Source organism: Danio aesculapii, chromosome 8 (assembly GCF_903798145.1).
Source record: "Danio aesculapii chromosome 8, fDanAes4.1, whole genome shotgun sequence".
In the NCBI taxonomy this organism is placed as follows: Eukaryota; Metazoa; Chordata; class Actinopteri; order Cypriniformes; family Danionidae; genus Danio; species Danio aesculapii.
In genome coordinates, this window is record NC_079442.1 from 43,872,464 (window position 1) to 43,899,584 (window position 27,121).

Below are 27,121 nucleotides of genomic sequence, written 5' to 3' on the forward strand. Positions count from 1 at the left end.
ACAGCAAAAAAAGAAAAAAGCCAGAGGATTTCTCTGATTTTAATTTTTTGAATGTATTAAAAGTAACATCATAAAAGCATGATCTTGTTTTTTTTTTCTTTTACTTTAAACAGTGATAGAGCTGTACATCTGGGGTTTCTGCTTAGCATTAAATAAAACAAATCCTTCTTTATACTTAAAACCAAAAAGCTGCTTATAAAAAAATCTATGTAATATTGTAGTAGTTAAACAAATAAAAAGAAAAGAACAATTTAGTTTTTATATGGAACTCAGTTTCAACCAATTTTTAAGTAATTTTTTATTTTCAGAAAGATGAGTGTCCAACTTTTCTTCATATATGAAGGAATAATGTAACGGGGCTCTATTATATTTAACATTTTCTTAAAAGCTGATATTTACACTACCAATTAAAGTCTCACAGGGCTCAAAATTAACCTTTTTTTCTTGGTAGCACTGGTGCGTCTAACTTCAAAAATTTTGAAGCACCAGACAAAATTTAGTTGCACCCACCAAAAATTATGAGCACCGTTACTACATGTTTTATATTAACAGATTCTATGACATATTAACACTCTAATCACAACTAACAAATAAACAAAAATCTGCATGCGCTCATCTGCCCTGCACGCACTGCTTGACGTGAATGAGATGAACAGAATTAACAATATTAACTGCTGTTCTCACAGGTGGTGTCTGATATTGCACAGATGATATTGACATACAACTTATTATTTGCATACGTCATCTTAATAGCAGTAACGGTCTTTTCATGAGCTGCAAAATTCGTTTCATCTCAGTGAATGCATGCTATTTAGCGATGGTGAGCGCGGTATCAGTCGCACGACTGACAGTATCATGATGATTCAATGAAGGATTAAATAACATAAGATCTCGTGCTTAAAATGTGTAGATTCAGTGGCAAACACAGTTACCTGAAAACTCCGTCCCACCGGCTTTACGGTGAATGCTTTAGTGATTTTCACAGCCAACTTTAAACACTGGAAGTCTTTTATTAAGGCTGGATTGACATTCAGCACATGATTACTGATCAGATGTGCCATTAATAGTAACTTTAGGTGGTTTCTAAAACTAAATCTGTCAGTATTGTTAATCTTCTCTTGTAACCAGACCTTTAAGTTTTTGCGACTGTACCTCTCTGTCATCGAAACTGAGTGATTGACAGCTGGTATTAACCAATCTATTCGCATTCTGTTCTAGCACAGTGGGCCAATAAGAAGAGCTTGAAGGCGGGGCAAGCATTGCAGGGTTTGTTTACTGCAGCACGTTGACATGACGACGGTGTTTGGTGTTTAGGTGCAAAGATGCTTAATGCGTGAATTCCTCCTAATTCCACGCATGTGGTGAACATTTTGCTGTGAAAACTGGTCGCACGCCATCAGGGCAATTTTGAGACAGCGATAAATGTACTGAACGCCTCGGTGATTTGTTTTGCCCTGTTTGAATCTGTAGGAATTGCATGTCTGAAAGCTGCGGGGATAGTTGCATTTAGTGCGCGTAATTGCGCGAGTTGACATGCACAAATATTACCGCTAAAATAGCTTACTCTCATAGCAGATGTTATTGTTTTTTTCCACCACTCTCTTGCCATCACCCTCATAACTTACAGGGAAACCAAAGTGCTCCCAAACGCCAGACCCGCTGTTTGTTTTAGGAGGATTACATTAACGTTACTAGCCATTTTGCGAGCTAGTGCAGCGTGTGCCTGACTGGAGTAGTGTTTGTTTGGGGGTGGGCGGGGAAGGCAGCATGTCACGTCATTTGGGATGCCTTGTTGAGTGTTGTTGCACTGAAAACATTATATTTTGTATCTTTTTAGGTATTAGTCTGAATCGTTCGGTTTGTAATTTGTACTGAACCGAAAGTCTCGTATCGAACGGTTCAATATGAATAGGTGTATCGTTACATCCTTATTATATATATAAAAATATATATATATTTTATGTACATATTGTCGCTTGACAAGTGTGAGTGCTTCAAATCGTATCCAGGTGCGGTTCAGTTGGCCGGCCCTGGCCCGGTTGAAAGAGGTGTGCCAGAATGCGGTTCGGTTAGGCTTTGGTGTGGTATGCTTGTAGTGTGAGTGCTAAGTGCGCCTGAGCACGAAACTTCACTTTAAGTGACTGTTTCATTTGGATTTATTAATCAGTCTTATGTTTCAAGGAAAGTGAACTGTCATAGTTTATTAAAGATGAAAAATCTTCGCTGCACATCAGCTGCACCTTCAGCAAACCTCCTAATACCTGCAGCACGAGGACTTTATGAACATTTATGAGCGTCAAAAGTGGTGGATCTGTTCGGCAAAATATTTGACTGCGTCACTGCATCCCAAACGACTAAAACGATATAACTAAAGCAATGTCTACTGAGCTGAGCGCTTCTCTTCCTGTTAAACTGAACAGTCGATGACGCAAGTCGATGAAGACGACGTGCTCAGGTTCGGTAGGTAAGATGCAGTGTGATTGCAGGCTGTCGGGGGAGAGGGGATGAGGACAACCGTGCTTCGGCTCAATGGCTCAATGCAACCGTGCCGAGTGAGAGTACACCCCAAAAATTTCTATCATATGACTAGGCCCACACGGAATCTGCGCGCGCAGAAATCTGCAGATTTCCGCACATTTTTGGCCCATCATTGAGTCTATTTATTTACTTCTGTAAATATGTGTAAATTTATATTTATTTACTTTTTAAATTAATTTCAGTAATAATATTGACTAACATGGAAGTGTTCATTTGATTTATTTACAATATAGTTTGTAAAGTAACATTTTCTGTCTTTTAGTAGATCTATAACATGATAGACTTGCTTTGTTTACCAAATAAGTGGATCTAGATGGATTTGCATTGTAAACATTAAACAAAAGTTAAAAAGCTATTATTTTTTATTTCATATATTAGGTTTTTAGTTACAATACTAAATAAGAAAATAATTCAGCATAAATCCGCAAATGTTTTTACAAAAATCTCTGCAGAAATATCAAAAAAACGTTTGCAGATTCTGTCTGACCCTACATATGACCACTGCATGTTTAAATGACTGTTACCTGGTTAAGAAAGTAATGTTTATTTCACAAAGTTGTTTTTTTCCCCATCAGATTCATTTATCATTCTCTGGAAAGAGTGAAGTGAAAAAAATCAAAAGCAAAATACTGGTAGCCAGTGTTGAGGGTATTTCATTAACATGAGTAATAATAATACGAATTTTCTAAGTAACAAGTGAAGTAATGCATTACCTAATAAAATTAAGCAATATTATTTGAGTTACTTTTTTTAATGCAATGCCAGTTACTTTTTAGTTTAATTTGCTTAAAAAAAATAATTGCTGAATTAAAACTAAAGTGGTCACATTGAATCATGTACTAAGGGAATGCAATCTCTGCAGAAATGTAAACGGCAGGCCAGAGCTCTACATATTTGTGATGGAAGTATTCTCTTTGTTTTGAACGCATCGAATGAAAGGAACAGGGGATTGCCTGAAAGGACAGTGATTTTACTCAACTAATAACACAAAAAGTACAAAAAAGCAAACGTGTTGTTTTAACTTTTAATAATCTGTATATATAACACATATAGCTCTGGGGTCAGGAAGTTCTAAAATTATCCTAAATTATTATTTTTTGATGCGTTTTTAAAAAAGTAAATGACGATTATACAGTGCGTTGGTATTGCAGAGCTCCTAAATTAATAATAATAATATTAATTTAAAAAACCTGCAAGTTATGAAAAAGATCAAGCCTCAGCCAGGTAAGAAAAAGTAATGCAAAATAACTCAAAAGTAATGTAATGCATTACATATATATAAAAATACGTACGCAAATAGTTACTTTTAGTTACGCATTACTTACCATAAAAAGTAACGCAACTAATTACTTTTTTGAGGAATAACTCAATATTGCAATGCATTACATCCAAAAGTAACTTTCCCCAACACTGCTGGTAGCATCTGAATGCGTTTAAAAAGTAATCTGGATGTGGCGGTCACATAATTCAGATGAAGGAAGACACGGCTACCTGATCTTTGAGTGCATGGATGGCCATCTCATGCTCTTTCTGTTTACTCTGCAACTGCTCCTTAAGCTCGCCCACATTCTGAAATCACACACACACACAAACTGTCAAGCAGGAAGATTCAATGCATTTTTAGCATGACAGTGATGGATGCAGCAGTGCGTCTACGCTCCATTAATCTCTGCAGATGTGCCTCAGTGCCAGAGTCTGATCCTGAAGCACTGACTGCAGTCTTTAGTCCACTCCCAAGGGTTTGCAAATGTTTATCATCATACTCCCTCAGAGGCCGTCCATCGATTGCATTCTGAGATGTTCAACAAATGGGGTTTAGTACCGCAGATTTAGGCTGGGCGGGCCTGAGCGGATCTCACCTGGTTTGCAGCTATTAAATCCGTCTGCAGTTTCTGCACACGAAGGTTTATGGATTTGAGCTCCTCCTCTTTCCTCTGTTGGATCTCATCAATTTTAGTCCTGTAGAAAGAAAATACATGGTAGGCTACCAGTAGTTTGAAATGACTAATGCGCTGCATGGTCTACATCCAAGCAATGCAAAATGAATATCAAAAAATAAATAAAAATAAAATAAATAAATAAATAAAAATTTAGCAAAAAGGTTGGAAATGAATGAGGAATTGAGACAAAATTACACCTAAATGCACCTAAAATAAATGATAAGATAGCCATGGACAATTAAATACATGTTAAATGTCAAAATGAAGGAAACTGATGTCAAATCTTTAACATTTAAAGGAATAGTTCACCCAAAACTGGAAAATTCTGTCATTATTTACTCATCCTTCTCTCATTCCAAACCTGTTGGTCTTTCGTTCTTCTGCTGAACACAAAAGACGATATTCTGACGAAAGATGAAAACCTGTAACCATTGACTTACATAGTATTTTTTTCTGCTATAAAAGTCAATGGTTACAGGTTTTCAACTTTCTTCAAAATATCTACTTTTGTGTTCAACGGAAGAAACTCATAAAGGTTTGGAACCACTTGAAGATTAGTAAATTGAGGGTAAATTAAAATTGAGTGAACTATCCCTTTAAATATGCCCACATTGTATCACACTTCTTTCTCTTTTTTGCAGCAAATATTGTTCTCTCATTAAAAACATTCTTAGTCTCAAACATTTTCCTATTGTTTCCAGTTAAGTAAAAAAATGGTGACAACTTAGTTTAAGCACACAATAAACTACTGGCTATTACCTGCCTACCATTAAGATATTTGCTGTTTATTAGTACTTATAAAGTAGGGCTGCACAATATATCATTTCAGCATCGATGTCGCAATGTACGAATCTGAAATAGCCACATCGCAGGATCTGCAATGTTGAGTTGTGATTATAATGACCAGGATCACATTTCAGAACGTGATTTGTGGAGTCTTTGTAAAATTTTACCTTAATAGAGTGAAATATTTTCAAGATATCAAGTGAACTTAAAGCCCCAAAAATCTAAAGTTTGGAGATTTAACAAAGATTAAATTGTATTTATTTATTTATACAATGAAGACCATACAGTGTTATTTGATTAATGTTGAATTTATGTTCTTAAATGCTGTTAGACAGTAAACTTTAAAACAATATATCCTCAATGGCCACTTTATTAGGTACACCTTACTAGTATTGGGTTGAACTCCCTTTTGCTTTCAGAACTGCCTTAATCCTTTGTGGCATAGATTCAGCAAGTTACTGGAAATATTCCTCAGATTTTGGTCCATATTGACATGATAGCATCACACAGTGCAGCAGATTTGTCGGCTGCACATCCATGATGGGAATCTCTCGTTTCACCACATCCCAAAGGTGCTACTTTGGATTGAGATCGGTGGAGGCCATTTGAGTACAGTGAACTCAGTGTCATGTTCAAGAAACCAGTTGGAGATGATTGGCGCTTTATGACATGGCGCACAATCCTGCTGGAAGTCGCCATCAGAAGATGGACTTGGTCAGCAAAAATATTCAGGTTGGCTGTGGCATTGACACAATGCTCAATTGGTACTAATGGGCCCAAAGTGTGCCAAGAAAGTCCACCACCAGCCTGAACCATTGATACAAGGCAGGATGGACCCATGTTTTTTATGTTGTTAACGTCAAATTCTGACCCTACCGTAAATTGAGACTCATCAGAGCATTTTTCCAGTCTTCTTTTATGCAATTTTGGTGAGCCTGTGCGAATTGTAGCCTCAGTTTCTTGTTCTTAGCTGAGAGGAGTGGCATCCGGTGTGGTCTTCTGCTGCTGTAGCCCATCTGCCTCAAGGTTGGATGTGTTGTACGTTCAGAGATGCTCTTCTGCATACCTCGGTTGTAACGAGTGCTTATTTGAGTTACTGTTGCCTTTCTATCAGCTCGAACCAGTCTGGCCATTCTCCTCTGACCTCTGGCATCAACAAGGCATTTGCGCCCACAGAACTGCCGCTCACTGGATATTTTCTCTTTTTCAGACCATTCTCTGCAAACCCTCGAGATGGTTGTGTGTGAAAATCCCAGTAGATCAGCAGTTTTTGAAATACTTAAACCAGCCTGTTGGCACCAACAACCATGCCACGTTCAAAGTCACTTAAATCACCTTTCTTCCCCATTCTGATGCTCAGTTTGAACTACAGCAGATCGTCTTGACATTGTCTACATGTCTAAATGCATTAAGTTGATGCCATGGGATTGGCTGATTAGATATTTGCGTTAACGAGCAGTCAATTTTGGTTCTGCTGTATTCATCTGTGCTTGCAAATTGATCGTTTTATGCAGACGTTTACATTCCTTCCAAGTAGAACTATTAAGGTCATCTTTTGTGAAGTTATATTCATATCTCAATACGTCACAGAATAACAAAATATTACAATGTCAGGTTTATTTTTCCAAATATTGTGCAGCCCTATGAGAAAGTATTATCTTATTCTACATCCCTAATTTAACCAACCACTACACTGGGAAAAAAATGCTGGGTTCCACAATTCCTTAATGTTGACCCAACATAAAGCCATTAAATTAACCTAATTGTTTTTACAAATTTAAGTTGATTTAACATAAAACAAAGTTGTTCTTTAAAAAAAAACTTGTTTCAGCTCATTTTAAATAGGTAGTTTAAAAAAAAAAGCAAAAATACTTCATATTAATAAGCAGCGAATTAGTGAGAATTGTACATTAAATAAAATGTGCCCAATAAATAAATGAATGAATGAATGAATAAATAAATAAATAAATAAATAAATAAATAAATAAATAAATAAATCATACATTTCTAGAACTATGCTTTAAAAACACACACACGGACAGTCCCTGCTGAGCTGCTCTATTGGATTTGTCTCTCTCACCTGCTGTCATTGTAAAGTACTTCCTTCTCGACTTGTAGCCGCTGGAAGCTATAAGAGAATAAAGAGACTTGAATCCTTAATGGCCCTAAAAAAAGCCGCACACAGCAGTGATAAATAACAGGCAGCGTCTCCTGAGCAGGGACAGGAGTCAGTGCAGTGTGTGCTGATCCAGCATCTACAACCGGTGCCGGCTAAACACGTTCACGTTTAGACTCATTACTCGGACATAGTGACTGTCGCGCAGGATAATTTTTTTGCTCCAAATGTGCAGGCAGCCACAATGTTTCTGTGTGCGTTTCTTTTTGTGGGAGTTTGCTTTAGTGTGTATGTTTGTTATTTGTGTGTGCTTGTGCGAGTATGTGTGTGCCTGTTTGTGTTTGTATGTTTATTTTTGTGTGTGTTTATGTTTGTTTTTGTGTGTATCTGTTTGTTTACGTGTGTGCGTGTGTTTATGTGTGTATTTCTGCTTGTATGATTGTTTGTGTGTGCGTGTTTGTGTGTATATCTGTTTGTGTATACATGTTGCTTTTTTGTGCTTGTGTGGGTGTATCTGTTTGTGTGTGCATGTTTGTTTTTGTGCGAGTTTGTGTGTGTTCGGTTTTGTATCAGTGTATGCGAGAGCTTGTTTTTGTGTTTATATTTGTTTGTATGTGTATACGTGTGTGTGTGTGCGTGCGTGCGTGCGTGCGTGCGTGCAGTACAAAGTGTGTAAACAGCATGTTAACAGAAAACTGAGCTGCAGCAGAGATCTACATACAGACACACTGTACTGTACTAATAGCTCATGCATCACATGGGAATGACTGAACTCCCATGGGGAGCAAAAAACAGGCAGTTTGGGCAGAATTTGAATTTGCATAATAAGAATGTGGGCAGTGTTCGTTATGACTCATGTTTAGGTGATCACTTGAAGTTTTTAAACGTTTCAAAAAGTTTAAATAAATAAAAGGACTCGATGCATGTCACTTCAAATGTCAAAATCATACAGTGGGGAAAATAAGTATTGAACACGTTACCATTTTTCTCAGAAAACATGTTTCTAAAAGTGTTTTTGACTTCAAATTTTCACCGGATGTTGGTAACAAGCAAGAAATATACAAGCAAAGATAACAAAACTAATTAGTTTACAAATTAAGTTATGTGTAATGAAATGAAACGACACTAGGAAAAAGACAGCGGCTGTTTCAGCCCAGACAGCAGCTGAAATCTCTCAGTAGTTCTTCAGCAACCCTCTGCTCTTCGTCAGTGTAACTTAATATAAGCTGCTTCAGTCCAACATCTAGATTAGCAGGAGTATGATGATGAAACCAGGGTGGACATTTAAGCAAGACAATAATCTAAAACACAGTCAAGGACACTATCAAATGCTTTCAGAGACAGAAAATCAAGCTGTGGAATGGCCCAGCCAATTACCTGACTCGAATCCAATTGAAAATACAAAATAAAGATCAGATTTGATAGACGAGACCCACAAAACCATCAAGATTCTTACACTAAAGTCTGTGAAAACACCCGAGCAATTCATGTGACTTCATTCTCTATATGAAAGACATCTTTAAGCTGCCACCAGCAAAAAAGCCTTTTATAAAAAGTATTAAATACATTTTAGTAGCTCAGGACTTTCTCCTGGTGTCATTTCATTGTTAATACACTAAACTAATTTGTCAGATTTTTTTTGTTTTGTTTTATTTTTATGTTTGTATGGCTTTGGTTCAATTCCGTGTCAACAGTTCCTTTATAAATATTAGGAAAAAACATGATGTGTTCAATACTTATTTTCCCTGCTGTATATCTAATCTTAGTTTACTTGGGCTCCAGTCAATCCATGTATGCATCTGTTGATTTCAATAATTTTGGATTATTTTAAAAACCTGAATGGGTGCCTATGAAATACAGTATATGCATTATGTAGCATATTTCACCAAAGCTTAAGTCAAATCGTTATATTCCTAATTTATATTCTGAAATTACACAATACATTCATTTTCCTTCAGCTTAGACCCTTATTTATCAGGGAGCGCCACAGCAGAATGAACCGCCAACTATTCTGGCATATGTATTATGCAACGGATGTCCTTCCAGCCACAACCCACTACTGGGAAATTACACAAAAACACAATTTAATTAAAAAAGGGGGGATAAAATAAATGCAAAAATCTGTATCTCAATCAGCTTGTAAAATAAATAAATAAATAAATAAATCAGCAATTTAAACGATCTGCATAGCAATAAAGATTAATTTAATTTAACGAAAAATCAAGAATGGTGCATTACCATTTATACAGGGCTACTATACTAAAGAAAAGTGTACTGTAAACTCAAGTTAAACGGAGGACTGAGAGTCATTTATCTTGTCCCTGAAGTGGTAATGTGTTCAAATGGAACATCATCCATTAATACTGTCGTTAACTTTCATTCCTCCATATTTCAGCAAGTTTCATGTAAAATCCCTCCATCACTGTCTCGCTCAATTAATCATTGCTAGTTGCAGATTTACGCAGGTTTAAAAGGTGCACTCAGTCATCTCCCCTCATTAAAAAAAAGTTTGACCAATAAAAAAAAAAAAAAAAAGAATATTGCTTTAAAAACTCGCATAAGAATTCAGTTCAATCAGCAGCCTGATAGAAGCACTTTTATTTAACAAAGACATACTGATATCAAAATTACCAGTTAAATACTATTCAGCTTTCTATGACTAGAAACTTTTTCACAAGCATTAAATGAACCACAGATGACAGATGCATTCATATAATGGATTGCTTTGCTAGTCTGAGATCACTAAATCACATCAGTTGTCATGTTAGAATGCAAAAACATATCTTTAATTCTCATGATGCATTCAAAATCAGTATCCTGTTTTCCTATTCTGAAATGCTATTATTTTATAAAGCAGTCATAGTTTAAGAAATGTACCTTTTTCAAATTAAAATAATCTATCCATCCATCCATCTCACACGAAATTCAGCCCCAGAAGTGTGTGAGATATAGGGTAAAGTTTTTTTTTTCCTTTTAACTTACAGTACATATTGTAGTCCAAAATAACTCATACACAAATCTTAAAACATTTTAAACTGTTATACCAATTAATAAATAACTGTAAAGGTTGTTAAAGCATTTGCAAAATTTTTGCAATGCGTTATTCAAAAATACATTTATAGTTCTAGGAAAAAGAAATATGTAAATCAACCTTAAAAACATTTAAGAGTTGTAAATAGAAAATGTCTCCGTATTTATTAGGTGATTTTGGACCATGGATGCAAAAACTCTTTTTAACTCTCATGATGCACTCAAAATCAGTATGTTTTCATATTCTGAAATGCTATTATTTAATAAAAGTCATAATTTAAGAAATGCAACTTTTTAAAAAATAAAATCATCTATCTATCTATCTATCTATCTATCTATCTATCTATCTATCTATCTATCTATCTATCTATCTATCTATCTATCTATCTATCTATCTATCTATCTATCTCTTTGCATCCATCCATCCATCACACACAAAAATCAGCCCAAAAGTGTCAGATATAGGGTAAAGTCTACATATTTTTCTATAAAATGTTTTTTTTTTTACCTTTCAACTTACATATTGTAGTCCAAAATAACCCAAACACAAATCTTACAACATTTTTTAACTGTTATACCACTTAATAAATAATTGTAAAGGTTGTTTAAACATTTTCAAAATTTTTGCAATGCATTATTCAAAAAAACGTTAAGAGTTCTAGAGAAAAAAAATATGTAAAACAACCCAAATATTTTAATAGCTGTAAATAGAAAATGTCTGTATTTATTGGGTGATTTTTGGATCAAGGATGTTTCACATTATTTGCAAAAATTGCATTTTTTAAATAAAAATAAAAAAATCACTGCAGGTAAAAATTGATAAGAGCTAAACGTATTGTATCATCAAAACAACTATCACTTACCTTTCTTGTTTTTTCTTTAACTTATCAGTCAACTAATAAAAAAAAAAAGAAAAAAATTATTAATATCAACATCAACACTGGCATGTTTATTTGTGAGCACAAATACAAACTGAAATGGACATGTGACGCTTACTTTAGCAATTTCTTCTTGCATTTTTGTAATTTCTGCCTGCTTGCAAATCTGAAAATAAAAAAACAACATCCATTTAACACACCCCTTAACTGACTTTTTGCAAAGGAGTGTGCATAATGTTACTAACTTGAGTCATAAAGAGAAGTGTTTTAGTATTAGTACAGAAATATGGATAAATGAAATAACAACATATCACACAATCTGACCATTAAAAAGAACTGTAGGCAGATTAATATAACATTTTTTAAATAATATAATAAAAAAAAATAAAGAAATAAAATAATATAGGCATTACTGATTTTGAGATAGCAAAATTAGTACAGAACAAAATATGCACAAAGAAAAAATCTAGTACTCTCTCTCACACTCTCTCTCGATAGATAGAGATTTTATATATATATATATATATATATATATATATATATATATATATATATATATATATATATATATATATATATATATATATATATATATATATATATGGTAAAGATTAAAATTACCATCATATGCATTTAACTTGATGCTCAAAAATGAAAATTGTTGGCAGCAACTACATTATTTAATCAATAGGTGGCGACAACCAGCCTTCAAAAAGATATAAATCTTCAAAAATGATCATCTAGCAATGAAACGAAGTTTTATGAGTGAATAACTAAATTATTTATTGAAAATGAGGCAAAAAATAAATATGGGTTGTACAAATTATAATGTTAGATTTATACATTTAGCGTTATCAGCAACAGTAGTAGTAACAGTAAATTTTTAGACAGTACTGAACATTTGACTATTTTTATTCAGCTGATTATTTCTTCATTTTATTCTTAACAAAATTACAGGTTCTAAGCTTTATGTGTTAAAACTAAAAGTTTTTTGCAGTACCGTTTTCGTAATAAATGGAAAGCAATTTTCATTTGTCTCCTCCACTTTTTGGCTAATCCAAAAAAATAGTCCAATCCGTGACTAAAAAACAATAATGTGATCCGAACTATGAGATTTGGAATCCTTTACACCACTAGTATCTTATACTGTCATTTGTTGTGTACAAGTATGTTAGACCAAATTTATGTTTGAATTTAAAAAAAAAACTATTAAGAAAGGTATAAACAAAAAATGTATTAAATAACATCAAGATAATAAAATAAAATAAAAATAACCTAAATTATACAACATATAAACACACAAAAAGATAAAATTTCAAAAAATAAAAAATTTACTTGAAAATATATACATTTTTACAAATTTATTTATTCTTGAATATGTTTTAAAATTTCCTTGTTCTCTCTAGAAAACTCAATCATAGATATGAATGTTTTCTCTGGTGCAAGGTGAGAATTTCCTAAATTGTCCCCTTCAGTGATGGTAAAAATACACACTCATCAGCACAATTAATCCCAGCATTTGTCCTTTTGTCTGTTTCTTGCTGTCCTGCGTCTTTAGAGGGTAAAAGTGATGTTTTTACCTCTAGTGTCTGGAGTTGTTCCCTCAGTAAGCATTTCTCCTCCATTTCTGTTTGAAGCTTTAATGCCACCTCTGAAACCAAATGTTAACAGATATTAATACACCCAATACTGAAAATATCTTGGTTTTGACAAGTGTTCAACTGATGCCCAGTCAAACTCATAACATTGTGCTGCTATTTGAAGATCCGGAAGACAAAAAATTACTGGTTCTACTCAGTTAACTCTTCAGTGAGCTTGATAAGGTCAAAGCTTTAAAAGGAAGTTGTCAGAATAATGTACTCACCCCTTACTTCATTATCTCGCTTTTCTGGTTTAACACTTTGCAGTTCGGCCTATAGGACACAAAAGGAGACAAAATAACAAAAAAAATAAAAATTAACACAAAATTATGCTTATACAAAAATCGACATATAATAAGTAACAGTGAATAAAAATAAATGTTATGTATATTGAAAGTATTGGCATCTTGAGCCGACTTTATGCATACTAAATCAAACTGAATCCTGTTTACAACAATATTATGATCATTTTATTATTGTAAAAACGTTCTCCACCACTTAAAGGTTATATTGCATATATACAATTTTAGCACATCCATGCACTTTTTTTATAATGGTGTATCAAGATGTTCAAACTTGAAAAACACACCCTAAGACCTGTTTTTTCCCTTCCCTGCTGGTTTGCGTGAACAGACCCTTAAACAAGCAAAAACATGAAGGATAGGGAGAAATATTAACCAATAACCTTACAGCTTACTTTTTGTTATCCAATGAAATGAGAAAAATCAATTCTCATTCAACATTATTTCCCACTGGATATTCTGTTTCATTTGGAAATTGTGCCACACTGACTTTAGTCAATTGAGTTTTATAAACACTGTATATGCAGTACTGTGCAAAGCTCTATACTAGCTTTGTTGACTTTTGCACAAAATATAATAAAAACAAACAGAAAATATAGAAAATATGTACAAAAAACAACAGCACAACATTTCCTCTTCAAGCAAAAGTCTATATTTAATGTGGCTCCCCTTGGCAACTATTTTGTTATAATTGTGCTGACATTTTCTGAAATAATGTGCCGTGCAATATCAGGCTTCCTTTTACACTTTCCAGCATTCTTCTTCAGGTTTAGAGTATCTTATCTTTCCCTTTCTGTCCAGGTGATCTGATACAGGCTCTATAATATTCAGGTCTGGACCCTGTGGAGGCCATTTCATGACCGTCTGTGTTTCATCAGCTGTTTTCTTTCCTCAAATAGGATTTCACTGCAATTACGAATCAGTTATAATAGTTTTAATTTTCAGCATGATAATGAAGTCCTTTAAAACTAGGCATGGGACGATAACCATTTTTAAGGTATACCGTGGTTTGGAAAAGTCAAGGTTTTAAAACCGCCAAAAATTGAGATATTCCGTTCCTGTGGTATGTATAAGATTTTTTTGTTGTTGTTTTAGGACAACAGGATCTCCAGAAGAAAAGATATCCAAAGATGCCGTTTTAAATTGTGAAGATTAAATTTTTAAAAATAAAAAAAATAAATTAAAAAAAAGACAGCAGAAGTCAGTGCTTCATTTGAATTATTTATCCTGACTGTTCCAAGACATTTTAAATGTTTCTCAAAATAAAATATATTGTGTTTTTTTTTTTTTACCCAGAAGTTTAAAAATAATATTTTAGAGCAGCAATCACAATACCGTGAATCCATGATGTTTTTATCCAAGGTTATTATACCGTTACAATCTTATACCACCCCATGCCTAGTTAAAACCCATCTGTACTTTTCAACATTCACAATTCCATAAATTCAGACAATATTGCAATCATTAGAAATGCAGCTCAAACAGAGGACAAACAGACTCTCTCCAACAATATCTTTTGACTGTTCTTAAACAATCAGACCAAAATCATTCAAACTCTAACCTAACCCCTATCCTAACAAACCATACATCAACTGAAAGATAATTTGTTCACCCTGTCATCTCAATTTAAAAAAAAAAAACACATTTACACTTATGGCTGGTTTTGTGATAAAGATTTACATATATACATTTTACCATCAGTAAAACAACAGAATTAATGTTGGCCTAAAACTGTTGCAAAGTACTGTAATTATATAAAAAAAAAAAACAGTATAGTTGCATTTAAAAAAATACAACTAAAAAAAATATTTATTATGTCGGAGGTGTGGTAGTCAAACACCAGGCACCAGCTCACTGTCCTCAAATCCCCTTTAGCTTTACTGGGCAGATCTCATAGAAAAAGAAGCTGATGGTGGTGTCTCTGCAATGTCTAGCCACAGTTCACGCAGCATCTGTAGCGTCTGCATTAAACATAACCTCAGAGAACTCCAACAAGCTCCTCCAGATGAAGAGTGCAGCACTGCGCAGCTGAATAATTTATTGCTTCTGAAACTCGACTGTTAGGATACTCTAACTACAACTTGTTTACTTAAACTCAAACTCAGATTTTTAGCAAGGTGCTTAAGAACAGCAGACTGTTCGAAACTTGAAAATTACCACAAACATAACAAGACTCTTGACAACCACTCTGGTTTGCAGTGTAGACATCTTGGAAACTAAGGTTTTAGGTTTTGTTACACTGTGTTTTTTTTATTATTTTATTAAGTCTCTCTCATTCTAAGAGCCAGGCTTACTAAAAAGTATATATTTGTGAGATTCAGAGCTGCACACTCAGAGTATTTGGTAGTATTTGGCAGCCTCTGTCCTGTCAGTGTGATAAAAATTTGCTAGAGGTCACACTGGTTACTCTACTGCAGTGTTTCCCATCCCTGTTCCTGAAGGCACACCAACAGTACACATTTTTAACCTCACCCTAATCAAACACACCTACAGCAACTCATCAGAACAAAGGATGACACTCCAAAATGTGAAGTTTATGGGTCAGATAAGGGAGACATTCAAAATATGTATTGTTGGTGTGCCTCCAGGAACAGGGTTGAGAAACACTGCTCTAGTGAACTGATAAGGAATGACATAAATAGTGCATATGCGAAACTGCACGCCACATCATTTATCAGCTCAGCTATAGTATATCAGCTAGAGCGAATGCTTTGTTTACATTACCACTAAACAAAGCGTTAAACTCTGGATGTGGCGCTAAATTTATGGATGCACTAAGTTTATGGCCGTGGAAAATTATCAGACGAAAACAGCCCTTTTGAGACGAAGAGGAAAATGGGTGAAATTTTGAGCTGAAAAAAAAAGCAGCGGTTTAAAATTTCCTTCCAATCATAGTCACTGCGTGGAGAACACTGCTTTCACATCAGACACGGAAAGCAATGCGTTATGAAACCCATTAATTTTAATGAAGTGTACTGTCGACTAGTTTGCACGCACGCCTTGGTCGAAGTTCAGAATAGCTCAATATTCCGCTCTGTAGATATTTTGCTCACGTAACCCACTCATATAGTCCACGTAGTCCACTCATATAACATGTGGACAATAAATTACTATGCAGTATACTTGCTCCCATTTAATGCTGTGCTGTCATGTCAACGCTGCTAAAATAATGCATTTAAACTCGTTCGCTGAATATAAAAATGTGGTTAATTTATGGTTTATTATTGTTTAAAAGTTACTGGGTTACATTTTAAAAGTCTTACATAATTACTTTATATTATTTAATAAATAATAAAGAATTGTCGATAAAATGCATCCAGAATTTCAGACCATTCATTCTGTAAATCCCTAGAAAAAAAAATTGTTAGAGAAATCAGTTCTTTAATTTTCTAAATGCATCACAATTCTCTCTTGAATCAATTCTGAGCTTAGTTTTTAGCAGCAGACACCTGTTTGCTTTACAAACAGTCATACTCTGCTTGCATCCAATTCCTTACAAATACCACTTGAACCTAAAATAATCATTAATAAAGTTAGGAAAGGTTTAAGCAAATTACAAGAGTGATTATACGAGCTATGTTTTTATATTAATCATAAGTCATAAAAACCAACTTATATGATTCAGCCGAACACACAATCACTCATCCTCATAAGCATGTGACTATCCTAGAGCACCATCTGCTGTTACAAACTGTGCTGAGAATCGATTTTAAAAAGATTAGTGATGCAAAATCGATTTCTTAACCTATTTTTCACCACGGTCTAGTGAAATCCTATGAGAAATGTTTATGTTTGTCATGATAGATCTCAAACTATAATAAAGCCAACTGAATTAGCAGTATTATTTTCCATAAAACTGAAAAAAACAGTTAAAATTTTGCGCAACATCCATGATTTTAGAAGGTTCTTTACTTTACAAATTAACAAATATTAATATGGCAAAAATGTGGGATTTTCAAATAAAATGTTAGTGTTCTTAACATATTAAATATTTAAATACATTTTTAATTTAAATATTTTTCTCCCAAAAACTATTAAAGAGAAATAGATTTTTCATTGCAAGTCTTGACAGTAGCTTTTAAACGTCAAAAGTTTTACAAGCTGTAAATAAATTTGGCCTGAAACCTCCATTTTTTGATCAAGCATAACAATCCAATGAAACTAAAAAGCCCATTATCTGTTACCTGATCAGTCTGATCATTTCCTGAGGCAGAAGAGTCATTACTGTGGCCACTGGCATCTGACTGGACACCATTAGTGCCAATCGATCCATCAATGAGCGCTGCTTTTCCATCATTACCATCTGCTATTTCCTGGAGAGCTACAAAGACACACAAAACATGACCATGAACCCCCCATGATCATCATTTTTATCCTTAAGTGTACATGTGAGGAAAAACACATAATGACAGTCAGCATGAGCTCCACTCACCTGTTAACTTCTTCTGCAGGGCAGAGTTTTCAGCCTGTAGACGCAGGAGCTCAGCATCCACTGGTGCAGAAGCAGGGCTGGAGGCGGGTTTTTCCAGCCCTTTACCATCCCTCAGTCCTTGATTCTCTGACTCCAACTGCTCGATCTGAGAACACAACTACAACAGCACAACACAACCAGTCAGAAACAGTCTGGAGTGACAATGCACTAATGGGTTGTTTACACCTAAATTTAAATTAAAGTAAAATTTAAGTCCTTAAGTTAAGTCAATGTTTCAACCAGATTTGGGTTAAAACAGCCTAGCTTTTTTATAAAGGGCAACTATGATGAAAAACAACTTTTGTAAGCTGTTTGGACAGAACTGTGTGTAGGTATAGGCCCAATCCCAATTCTATTTTTGTACCCCTTCCCCTTGGCCCTTACAACCGAGGGTTAAAGGGAAGGGCTTCAAAATTTACCCCCAAGAATTGGGACAGCACTACAGCACCTGCACACGTCATCATATGTCATCACAATCTCATGCTTCATATGAGATCAGACGATTGCGACAGTTGTAGTGATTCCAATTGCTTTATTTTTTGGTATTTATCTTCAGGAAATCACTGCAGGCATATATTATGTTATCATAACGATCTAATGTGGCAATAAGGTCGGCACCAATAGCCTAGTGGTTAAGTGTGCCGACATATAGCACCGTGGTGCTCATGGTGACCCGAGTTCGATTCCCACCTCGAGGTCCTTTGCCAACCCTTCCCCTCTCTCTGCTTAAAATACTTTATTGTCTGTAACCTCCACTGTACTATCTAAAATTGAAGGTGTAAATCCCCTAAAAAAATTAATGAAAATAAAAATGTGGCAATAAGATCGTAACTGTACTGTGCATTTACACAGTGGCCATATTCATCTATGTAAACACACCAAAAACAACATTCACATCATAGCAGACACTGTAAAAAGTTCATTCTCAGCCACTAGACTTTTCTGACAAGGTATTCGAGTGTCATCGAGTGTCAGAATGTTGTGGGACTACTGTACAAGAGTTAGTAATAGGGATTATAGATAATAGGGATTATAGCATGAAAATAAATATATTTACGCTTTTTTGGAGTCAAACACTTTGGACAACGCTTAAACAAAATTTAGGACCTCGTAAAAATGCAATTAAAACTTTTTTAATACCTTTTAAGGGGCTTAATTATCTCATAATTTATTTATCAACTTTTAATACTTTAAGACCCCATTTAAAACTTTTACTGTACCCACTTTATGTTATTTGAGCTGTAAAGTTATCTAAACTGTTCAATTAGTGATGTCACTACTGTGTAAGACAAATTTTTATGTTATACACTTCTGATAATATTTCTGTGAGTGTGAAAATCAGTTTCGGGTACATCTGTGCATAAAGTTATATGGTTGACATGTTCATGATAATGACAGTACCTTGGACAGCTCTTGCATGAGGGTGCTGTTCTGCAGTCTGAAATCATCCTCTTGACTGTGTAACTTGCCCTGAAGCATCTTATTCTCATTGATTAAGGCATCTACCTCCTAAAAAAAAGACAAAATAATCAAGCGTGGTTACTAGAGACAAAGATTTTTTTTACATAATACTTTAGATGTTACAATGTGATTGAATTTTTTTCAGAAATAAAAGAAGACATTGCTGAAAATTGGTAAACACTAACTTCCATAGTAGAAAAAACAAATACTATGGAAGTCAATGGTTACTGGTTTTCAGCAGCTTTCTTCAAAATATATACTTTTGTGTTCAACAAAAAAAATAAACTATTAAAGCTTTGTGACAAGTAAAAATTGAGTAAATGATGACAGAATGTTCAGTTTTGGTTGAACTATCCCTTTAAACACTATCGAAGTACATATGGTAAAGCAACCGTGTGGTTATCAACATGCTTCAAAATATCTTCTATTATGTCAAGGAGAGGGCAGCGGGGTGGCGCAGTGGGTAGCGCTGTCGCCTCACAGCAAGAAAGTCACTAGTTCGAGCCTCAGCTGGGTTAGTTGGCATTTCTGTGTGGAGCATGTTTTGCCTGTGTTAGCGTGGGTTTCCTCCGGGTGCTCCGGTTCCCCCCACAAGTCCAAAGACATGCACTATAGGTTAATTGGGTAAGCTAAATTGTCCATAGTGTATGTGTGTGAATGAGAGTGTATGCGTGTTTTCCAGTGATGGGATGCACTTGGAAGGGCATCCGCTGTGTAAAACATATGCTAGATAAGTTGGCGGTTCATTCTGCTGCTAGGGACTAAGCCGAAAAGAAAATGAATGAATGAATGAATACATACATGAATGTCATGGAGAAGAAATTAATTAGAGGTTTGAATATACATAGACATGATAAAATAAAGGCAGAATTGACTTTTTTTGGACAAATCCACCCTTTTAATGTCAAAAATAAATGAATAAATAATAATATCAGTAGGAATCTTACCTGTGCTTTCTTACTCTTGTTCAAAGCCTAAGGGGAGAAAGGAAAAAAAAAGAAAACAATCAATAATAAACCAAAATTAATTGAAAAAAAATGGCACTAAAAGGCAGGATTGCCATTAAACCATTTCATAATCAGAAAAAAACAATTTTTTTCATTTAATATTGTTCATAACATGAACAGTGAAGAACAGAAAAAAAATGATTATTATGAAAATTTACAGCAAAATGCATTTTTGTCCCAGTGCCTAAAGACTAATATTGTATATCATGGAATACAAGCTTTGCAAGTTTTATAATTTAATGCGTTTTAAGTAACTTAATTTAAAATTAACTTATATGGTGCAATTAATGAGAGACATATTTGTATAGTATACACAAGTGTTAACAGTCTAATTCATTCAGACTTTGTTTATAATAAATCTTGTTAATAGTTTGTGCCATTCCAATTTTGTATTGTTTTGTATTTCATTGCCTTTTCTGTTTTAAAAAAATTAAATGTGAAATATTTGTGATTAATAATAACTAAAATACAAGTTTCTAATGATTATGAATATTCTGTTTTATTTAGGCCCATCAGCAGCCTATATTTAAACAACTTCTAAATTCAGCACGGTTTTGAACATCTCAATTTATCTGCTTATTATTAATCTTTTAATTATTCATTTTGAGCTAGCTTAATATTAACCTTAATTCAAACTTCAATGCATGTATAGTCTATTGCTCTTTTTGGTGGAGAATTTGTTTTATATATTATTTTAGTCTTTGTCATTTACTATTCAGTTTATCCTTTCTATTAATAATAATATTATTTAACAACCTTCTGTATTCCTGTATTGTATTTTGTTTATCACATCTATTTTTTTTGTACTCACTGTTATATGCTGATTGTCTACACCATATTTTTTGTGTTCACATAATTTCTAAGTAAAATAATAAAAATTTGATGGAATATTTATAATTAAATTATAAAATAGGACTTATACACAGATGCAACTTGTTTGTGTGTGTGCTATTTTTCTCTCTCTCAATGGTGCACATTAAGGTGTGACTTACTTTCTGGGAAATACAGGCCAGGTTTTATGGAAATTTACCGGGTCGTAGAATGTACTGTGCTATACTTTGATTATTAAACACTTTCTGCAACATCAGTCCAAGTCTAGCGATTTTGTGTTGTAATGCATTAAGAACGTTTCAGGGCCGTTAAACAGTGCAACATAAGGAAATTACTTCATCGTGAGGGAGGAAACAATGGAAAAAAATGGAAGAAACCAGTACAGTCAATTACTTCAAGCCCATTAAAACGGAGAGCAAGAAAACAGCCCACAAAGCAGATTCACAAGGCCTGCAGTAAATCTTGACCTCTATCTCATGGCAGTGACCTGCGGGAAAAACCAAGGAAAGCCACTACCTTCTGCGCTTTGACATAGTCCTTCTCCAGGTTTGAGGTCTTCTGACGAACACTGTTGAGCTCTGTAACCCAAAATATGAATTTATATCAACTTTAAATATCAACAAAAATCACAAGACATTACTTACTGCTTTTAAAAGATTAAATACACAACACCCGCACTTATCACTTTCAACAGACAGCCACTCAAGCACAAAATGCTAATGGGTTTTGTTAATAATTAACAGGCCAATATAATGCATGTCAACATAATGGCCTGCATACCTGACCTCAGTGTTTTCCAAGAGAACTTAATGGTAATAATGTACTGAAGTTCTCCGTGAGGTCTTAAATTTAAATATGGAACATCATAAAAATCTCTGTAAAATAACGCACTGTTGATTAATAAAAGATCATTATCAATTAATTTAGGTTTTTTTTAAACTTAAAATTTTTTAAAAATCTATAATGACTAGCATGCATATCTGGCATGATTTACTAAATAAAACTGATAATTTGATTGCTATTAACTGTAATAAAATGTATATACAAAAAACTATTATCAGGTTTATTTAGCACCGTATGACATGTTAAAATACTTTAAGGATCACAGTTTAGCAAGAAAATACTAATAATTAACTATTTTAAATCTGTATACTTTGTCACTATTCATCAACCACAAGGTAAGGTAAGGTAAAACTATTGTCCCAGTTAGGGAAATTTCTCTTGGGCTCTTGGCCTCAGCTGCAGTCATCACATACATAGAAAAACAATACAAACATTCAAAAAGCATATGTACATAAATAAATAAATAAATAAATAAATAAATAAATAAATAAATATACACCCCCGCCCCCCAAAAAATTTATACTCGCCTCCATATATTCACATAAATAGACAAAAAGAAATACAATCAATTCAAGCCACCACTATTTAATAGCTTAATGCTCACCGGATAAAGAGAGTTTTCATATCTATTTAAATCTACTGCAAGGAACTCTAATCTTTTTCCCTGAAGGTAACAACTCATACTCGGTATGCAGAACATGTGATAAGTCACAAACAATTTGTTTAGCCTGTCTTAATGTGGCCCGTTTATAAATATGCTGCAGTAATATCTGATTTGATAGACCAATAATTTTTCAAGCAGTTTGAATCAAACAGACTAATTTAGTTCTCAGCTGCACAGACAAGTTATCAAACCAGGCTGTGATGCTGTGGTTTTACACGTTTGTTATCAGCAAGAGGTTTAATAATTTAAAATAACTTAATTTAGTATCATTTGCTCTCTTATAAATTTTAATTAATGCAGATTATTTATTATGCTTTATTTTTCCAGGAAGGTCCCATTGAGATTAACATTAATCTCTTCTTCCACGGAGCCTTGGCCAAGATAGGCAGGATAGGGTAATTAGGCAAGTTATTGTATAACGATGGTTTGTTCGGTAGACTATCGAAAAAATATATAGCCTAAAGGGGCTAATAATTTTGACCTTAAAATGTTTTTTTTATTCTAGCCGAAATAAAACAAATAAGACTTTCTCCAAAAGAAAAAAATATTATCAGACATACTGTGAAAATTTCCTTGCTCTGTTAAACATAATTTGGGAAATATTTAAAGTAAAAAAATAATAATAATCAAAGGGGGGTTAATATTTCTGATTTCAACTGTATAATAATAATAATAATAATAATAATAATAATAATAATAATAATAATAATAAGAACAACAACAAGTATGATTTTTGTACTGTTCTGAATGAATGAATTAAATTATTCACCCATACTTTGACATTTGCGTAAAAAGTTAATTGAAACATTAGACAATACACTTTAGTTGAATTTAATATGCTTTCTATAACTCTATAAAACCATCACTTGTAAAGCACCAAATTCAAACGTCTTGTCTTGCCCATATATCCAGAAACTGCACATTTATCATGCATCATTTAAAACAGAGGTGCCCAAACTTTTTCTAATGAAGGGCCAAAAACCAAACTTGATTGAGGATGGAGGGCTGAAGGTAAATATAGCAGACTATATGATGATCATGATTTCCTAATTTATGTAATACAAAAAAAAAAAAAAAAAAAAAAAAAAAAAAAACTTGAAAACATGGCTTTATACTAACTAATCCAGTATATATATATATATATATATATATATATATATATATATATATATATATATATATATATATATATATATATATATATATATATATATATATATATATATCTATAAATATAATAATGAACTTATTACAGTTAAAAACAAATCTTGTTTATAACAGAATGGAGTTACACTAGTCAAGCTGCACCGGTTTCTGCCTTGATTTGCTCGCCGATGTCTGCTGCATTGTCCTTTTTCCGTTGAGTGACAGGCATGGGACGATAACGTTATCAAACTATACTGAGGTTTAGAAAAAGTTAAGGTTTTAAAATTGCCAAAATTTTCTGCTATACCGTTCCTTTGGTATTTGTATTTTTTTTATTTACATTTTAGTTTTTTAGGACAACAGTATATTCAGAAGAAAAGACATCCAAAGATGCCGTTGTAAAGAAATCAGTGTATTTGAAACTAATGAAGACAGCTGAAGTCTATGATTCATTTGAATTATTTACCTGACATGTTTACTGCGCCACAATATTGTAAAGGTTTCTCAAAATAAAATATTTTGTGCTCACAAAGGAAACAAGTTTTTGTTTTTTTACCCAAATATTTAAAAAGTATATAATAGCAATAAATCACAATAGCGTCAAACTGTGAAACCGTGAAATTTTAATCTAAGGTTTTCATAACATCAGAATCTTATACCAGTCCATGTCTAGTGATAGTATTTCATTAACAAACATGTAATTGAAACATTTAATTTCAGTTTGCTGTTTTTGTAGCTCAGCAATAAAACAAACAAATAAAAAAAGGTTATTTTAAACTAGAAATTACGATCTTTGTTTAAAGCATTCGCTCCATCTCTCCCCATCGCTCCAACTCTTCCCATCCTTTTCACTCTTTTCTCAGATGGAATGGAAGGCCAAATCAAAAGGTTACAATGGGCCAACTTTGGCCCACGGGCCCTAGTTTAGGGCATCCCTGATTTAAAAGGTCAACATCATCATTAATGTCAAGGAATTACAGACTTTTATCATAAAATGTATGCGATTTAAAATATTCAGTCAAAGTATTAAATTAATTTATCTATAATTTTTTTAAACATTTGCATGTTCATGGTTCTCTGATCTCGTTTCATGGTCACATGACATGCACATAAACTAAACTCGTTTGATTTTATGTTACTTCATATTATTAATTTTACAAATAAATTATTTCATTATTCACAAAACACTTGACAAATTGGGAAAGCAGTCGGTAAGCAAAACAAAAGCTCACTGACAATTTAATTCATACACTCTCAGAAATAAAGGTGTTTAATTCATACACTCTCAGCAACTTTTCAAAAAGTACACATTTGTTACCAAAAAGTCCATATTGGTACCTCAAAGATACATATTAGCACCATAACCTATACTTAAAATGTAACTCTGAGGTACTATTATGAGCCCTTTAGGTATAAATGTGTATCTATAGAAAAGGTACTGCCCCAGTGACAGCTCCTATACCTTTTTTTTTTTTTTTACAGTTTTTTTTTTTTTTTGAGAGGGCCATATTTTAATATTTAGCTGTTCAAACACTGCAACTTAGTGCTTTAACTAGATTAACTTCTGATTTCAAACTTCACAATTTCGAAATTCAAACTTGCTGAATTACAATTAGAAAGTTATCTTTATACATCTACTGCTTTTGCGTATTCAATTATTAAATGGTTTAGTACATTTGATTGTAGGGCAGCATGGTGGCTCAGTGTTTAGCAGTCACCTCACAGCAAGAAGGTCGCTGGCTCGAGTCCCAGCTGGGTCAGTTTCTGTGTAAAGTTTGTTCTCTCCGTATTGGCGTGGGTTTCCTCCGGTTTCCCCCACAGTCAAGCTGGTTTTAGCTCACATGTGTCAAACCAAGTTCCTTGAGGGCCGGAGCTCTGCACAGTTTAGTTCCAACCCCAATTAAACACACCTGATCAAACTAATTGAATCCTTCAGGCTTGTTTGAAACCTGCAGATAAATGCGCTGAACCATGGTTGGAACTAAACTGTGCAGGGCTGCGGCCCTCCAGGATCTGAGTTTGACACCCATGTAGGTGGTCATTTCCCAGCTTGACCAGCTAAACCAGGCTGCAAATGGCTGAAATCAACCTGAAAATGTCCGAAACCAGGTTGAAAATAGCCAAAAAACCATCAGAAACCATTCAGTTTATGTTGGTTTAACCAGTTTTTTTGTTTTTCAGCAGTGTCATACTCGCCACCTTAAAATCATACTGAACCTCTTCTATAGCTTACCAATAATATGACATACCAGTACCTTAAATATACATATTAGCACCATAACATACCTAAAATTTAACTCTGAGATACTGTTTTGGACCCTTTAGGTATAAATTTGTATCTATCGTAATGGTACTGCCCCAGTGAAAGCTTCCATACCATTTTTTTTTTTTTTTTGAGAGGGACATATTTTAATATTTAGCTGTTCAAACACTACATCTTAGTGCTTCAACTAGATTAACCTCTGATTTACAACTGATATGACCGGTCACCGGCCGAAGAAAAGTTCAGACTTGCTGAATTACAATTAGAAAGTTATGTTTATACATTTTTACGCATTCAATTATTAAATAGTTTAGTACATTTGATCATAGAGCAATACAGTGGCTCAGTGGTTAGCACTGTTGTCTCACAGCAAGAAGGTCACTGCTTCGAGCCCCAGTTGACATGTTCTCCTTATGTTCACGTGGGTTTCCTCTGGGTATTCTAGTTTCCCCCAAAGTCCAAGAACATGCGATATATGGTATATGGATGATTCCCAGTACTGGGTTGCAGCTGGATGGTCATCCACTGGGTAAAACATGCTGTATAAGTTGGCCTGATGAATAAAGGGACTAACCCAAAGGTAAATAAATGAACGAATGAATGAATTAATGAGTAAATTTGATTGTGTTTGATTTTCTGAACTGTTTAAAGACATTTAGACAATAAAATGTGTCTAATTCAACAGCTTCTACACTCAAAACAAACATTAAAATATGCCAAATGTTCAGAGAACTAAATGCATTTGATTTCAATAACAAATTGAAATCTCACATGATGCAAACAAGTCAGCTGATCAGTGTCTTGAATAAATAAAGGTTTAGGTTTACAGTCTCTACTCACCCGCTGTGTTTTTCCGCAGCTCATCAGACAGTTGGTAATTCTGTGTTCTCAACTCCAAGAGCTGAGCCTGGTAAAACATACATTAAAAAGGAAAGTTTATTAGAGTAACACATTGAGATATTTAAATGCAGATATTACTGAACAGAAATTATGACAACAAAAACAACCAATCATTACAAAAGCAGGCTGTATTCTTTATGCTATGAATCTTTAAGCTATGAATCTAATCTTAATGCAGTTGTTTGTGATGTGTATTTACGTAATGGAAACATTTAATTAAAGAGACTGGTTGCTATGAAACTGAATATCAGATGCATCTGAGGTTGTAAACAAAGGGATGCTAATGCGAAACAAGAGCGAGATGA

The 27,121-nt window shown here is 33.9% G+C and overlaps 1 protein-coding gene across 2 annotated transcripts in view; it reads right to left on the reverse strand.

Annotated features, from left to right (window-relative positions):
* Positions 1-27,121, reverse strand: part of gripap1 (GRIP1 associated protein 1) — a 97,824-nt gene that overhangs the window by 70,000 nt on the left and 703 nt on the right. For both annotated transcript variants that reach the window (XM_056464034.1, XM_056464033.1), the window contains exons 2-14: positions 26,757-26,823; positions 21,517-21,578; positions 20,110-20,136; positions 19,103-19,210; positions 17,663-17,819; positions 17,415-17,551; positions 13,153-13,201; positions 12,869-12,939; positions 11,407-11,454; positions 11,274-11,305; positions 7,345-7,392; positions 4,398-4,497; positions 4,030-4,107 (exon numbers count right to left, since the gene is read on the reverse strand). In XM_056464034.1, the coding sequence (XP_056320009.1) occupies positions 4,030-4,107; positions 4,398-4,497; positions 7,345-7,392; positions 11,274-11,305; positions 11,407-11,454; positions 12,869-12,939; positions 13,153-13,201; positions 17,415-17,551; positions 17,663-17,819; positions 19,103-19,210; positions 20,110-20,136; positions 21,517-21,578; positions 26,757-26,823 (984 nt within the window). The remainder of the gene's footprint in view (positions 1-4,029; positions 4,108-4,397; positions 4,498-7,344; positions 7,393-11,273; positions 11,306-11,406; positions 11,455-12,868; positions 12,940-13,152; positions 13,202-17,414; positions 17,552-17,662; positions 17,820-19,102; positions 19,211-20,109; positions 20,137-21,516; positions 21,579-26,756; positions 26,824-27,121) is intronic.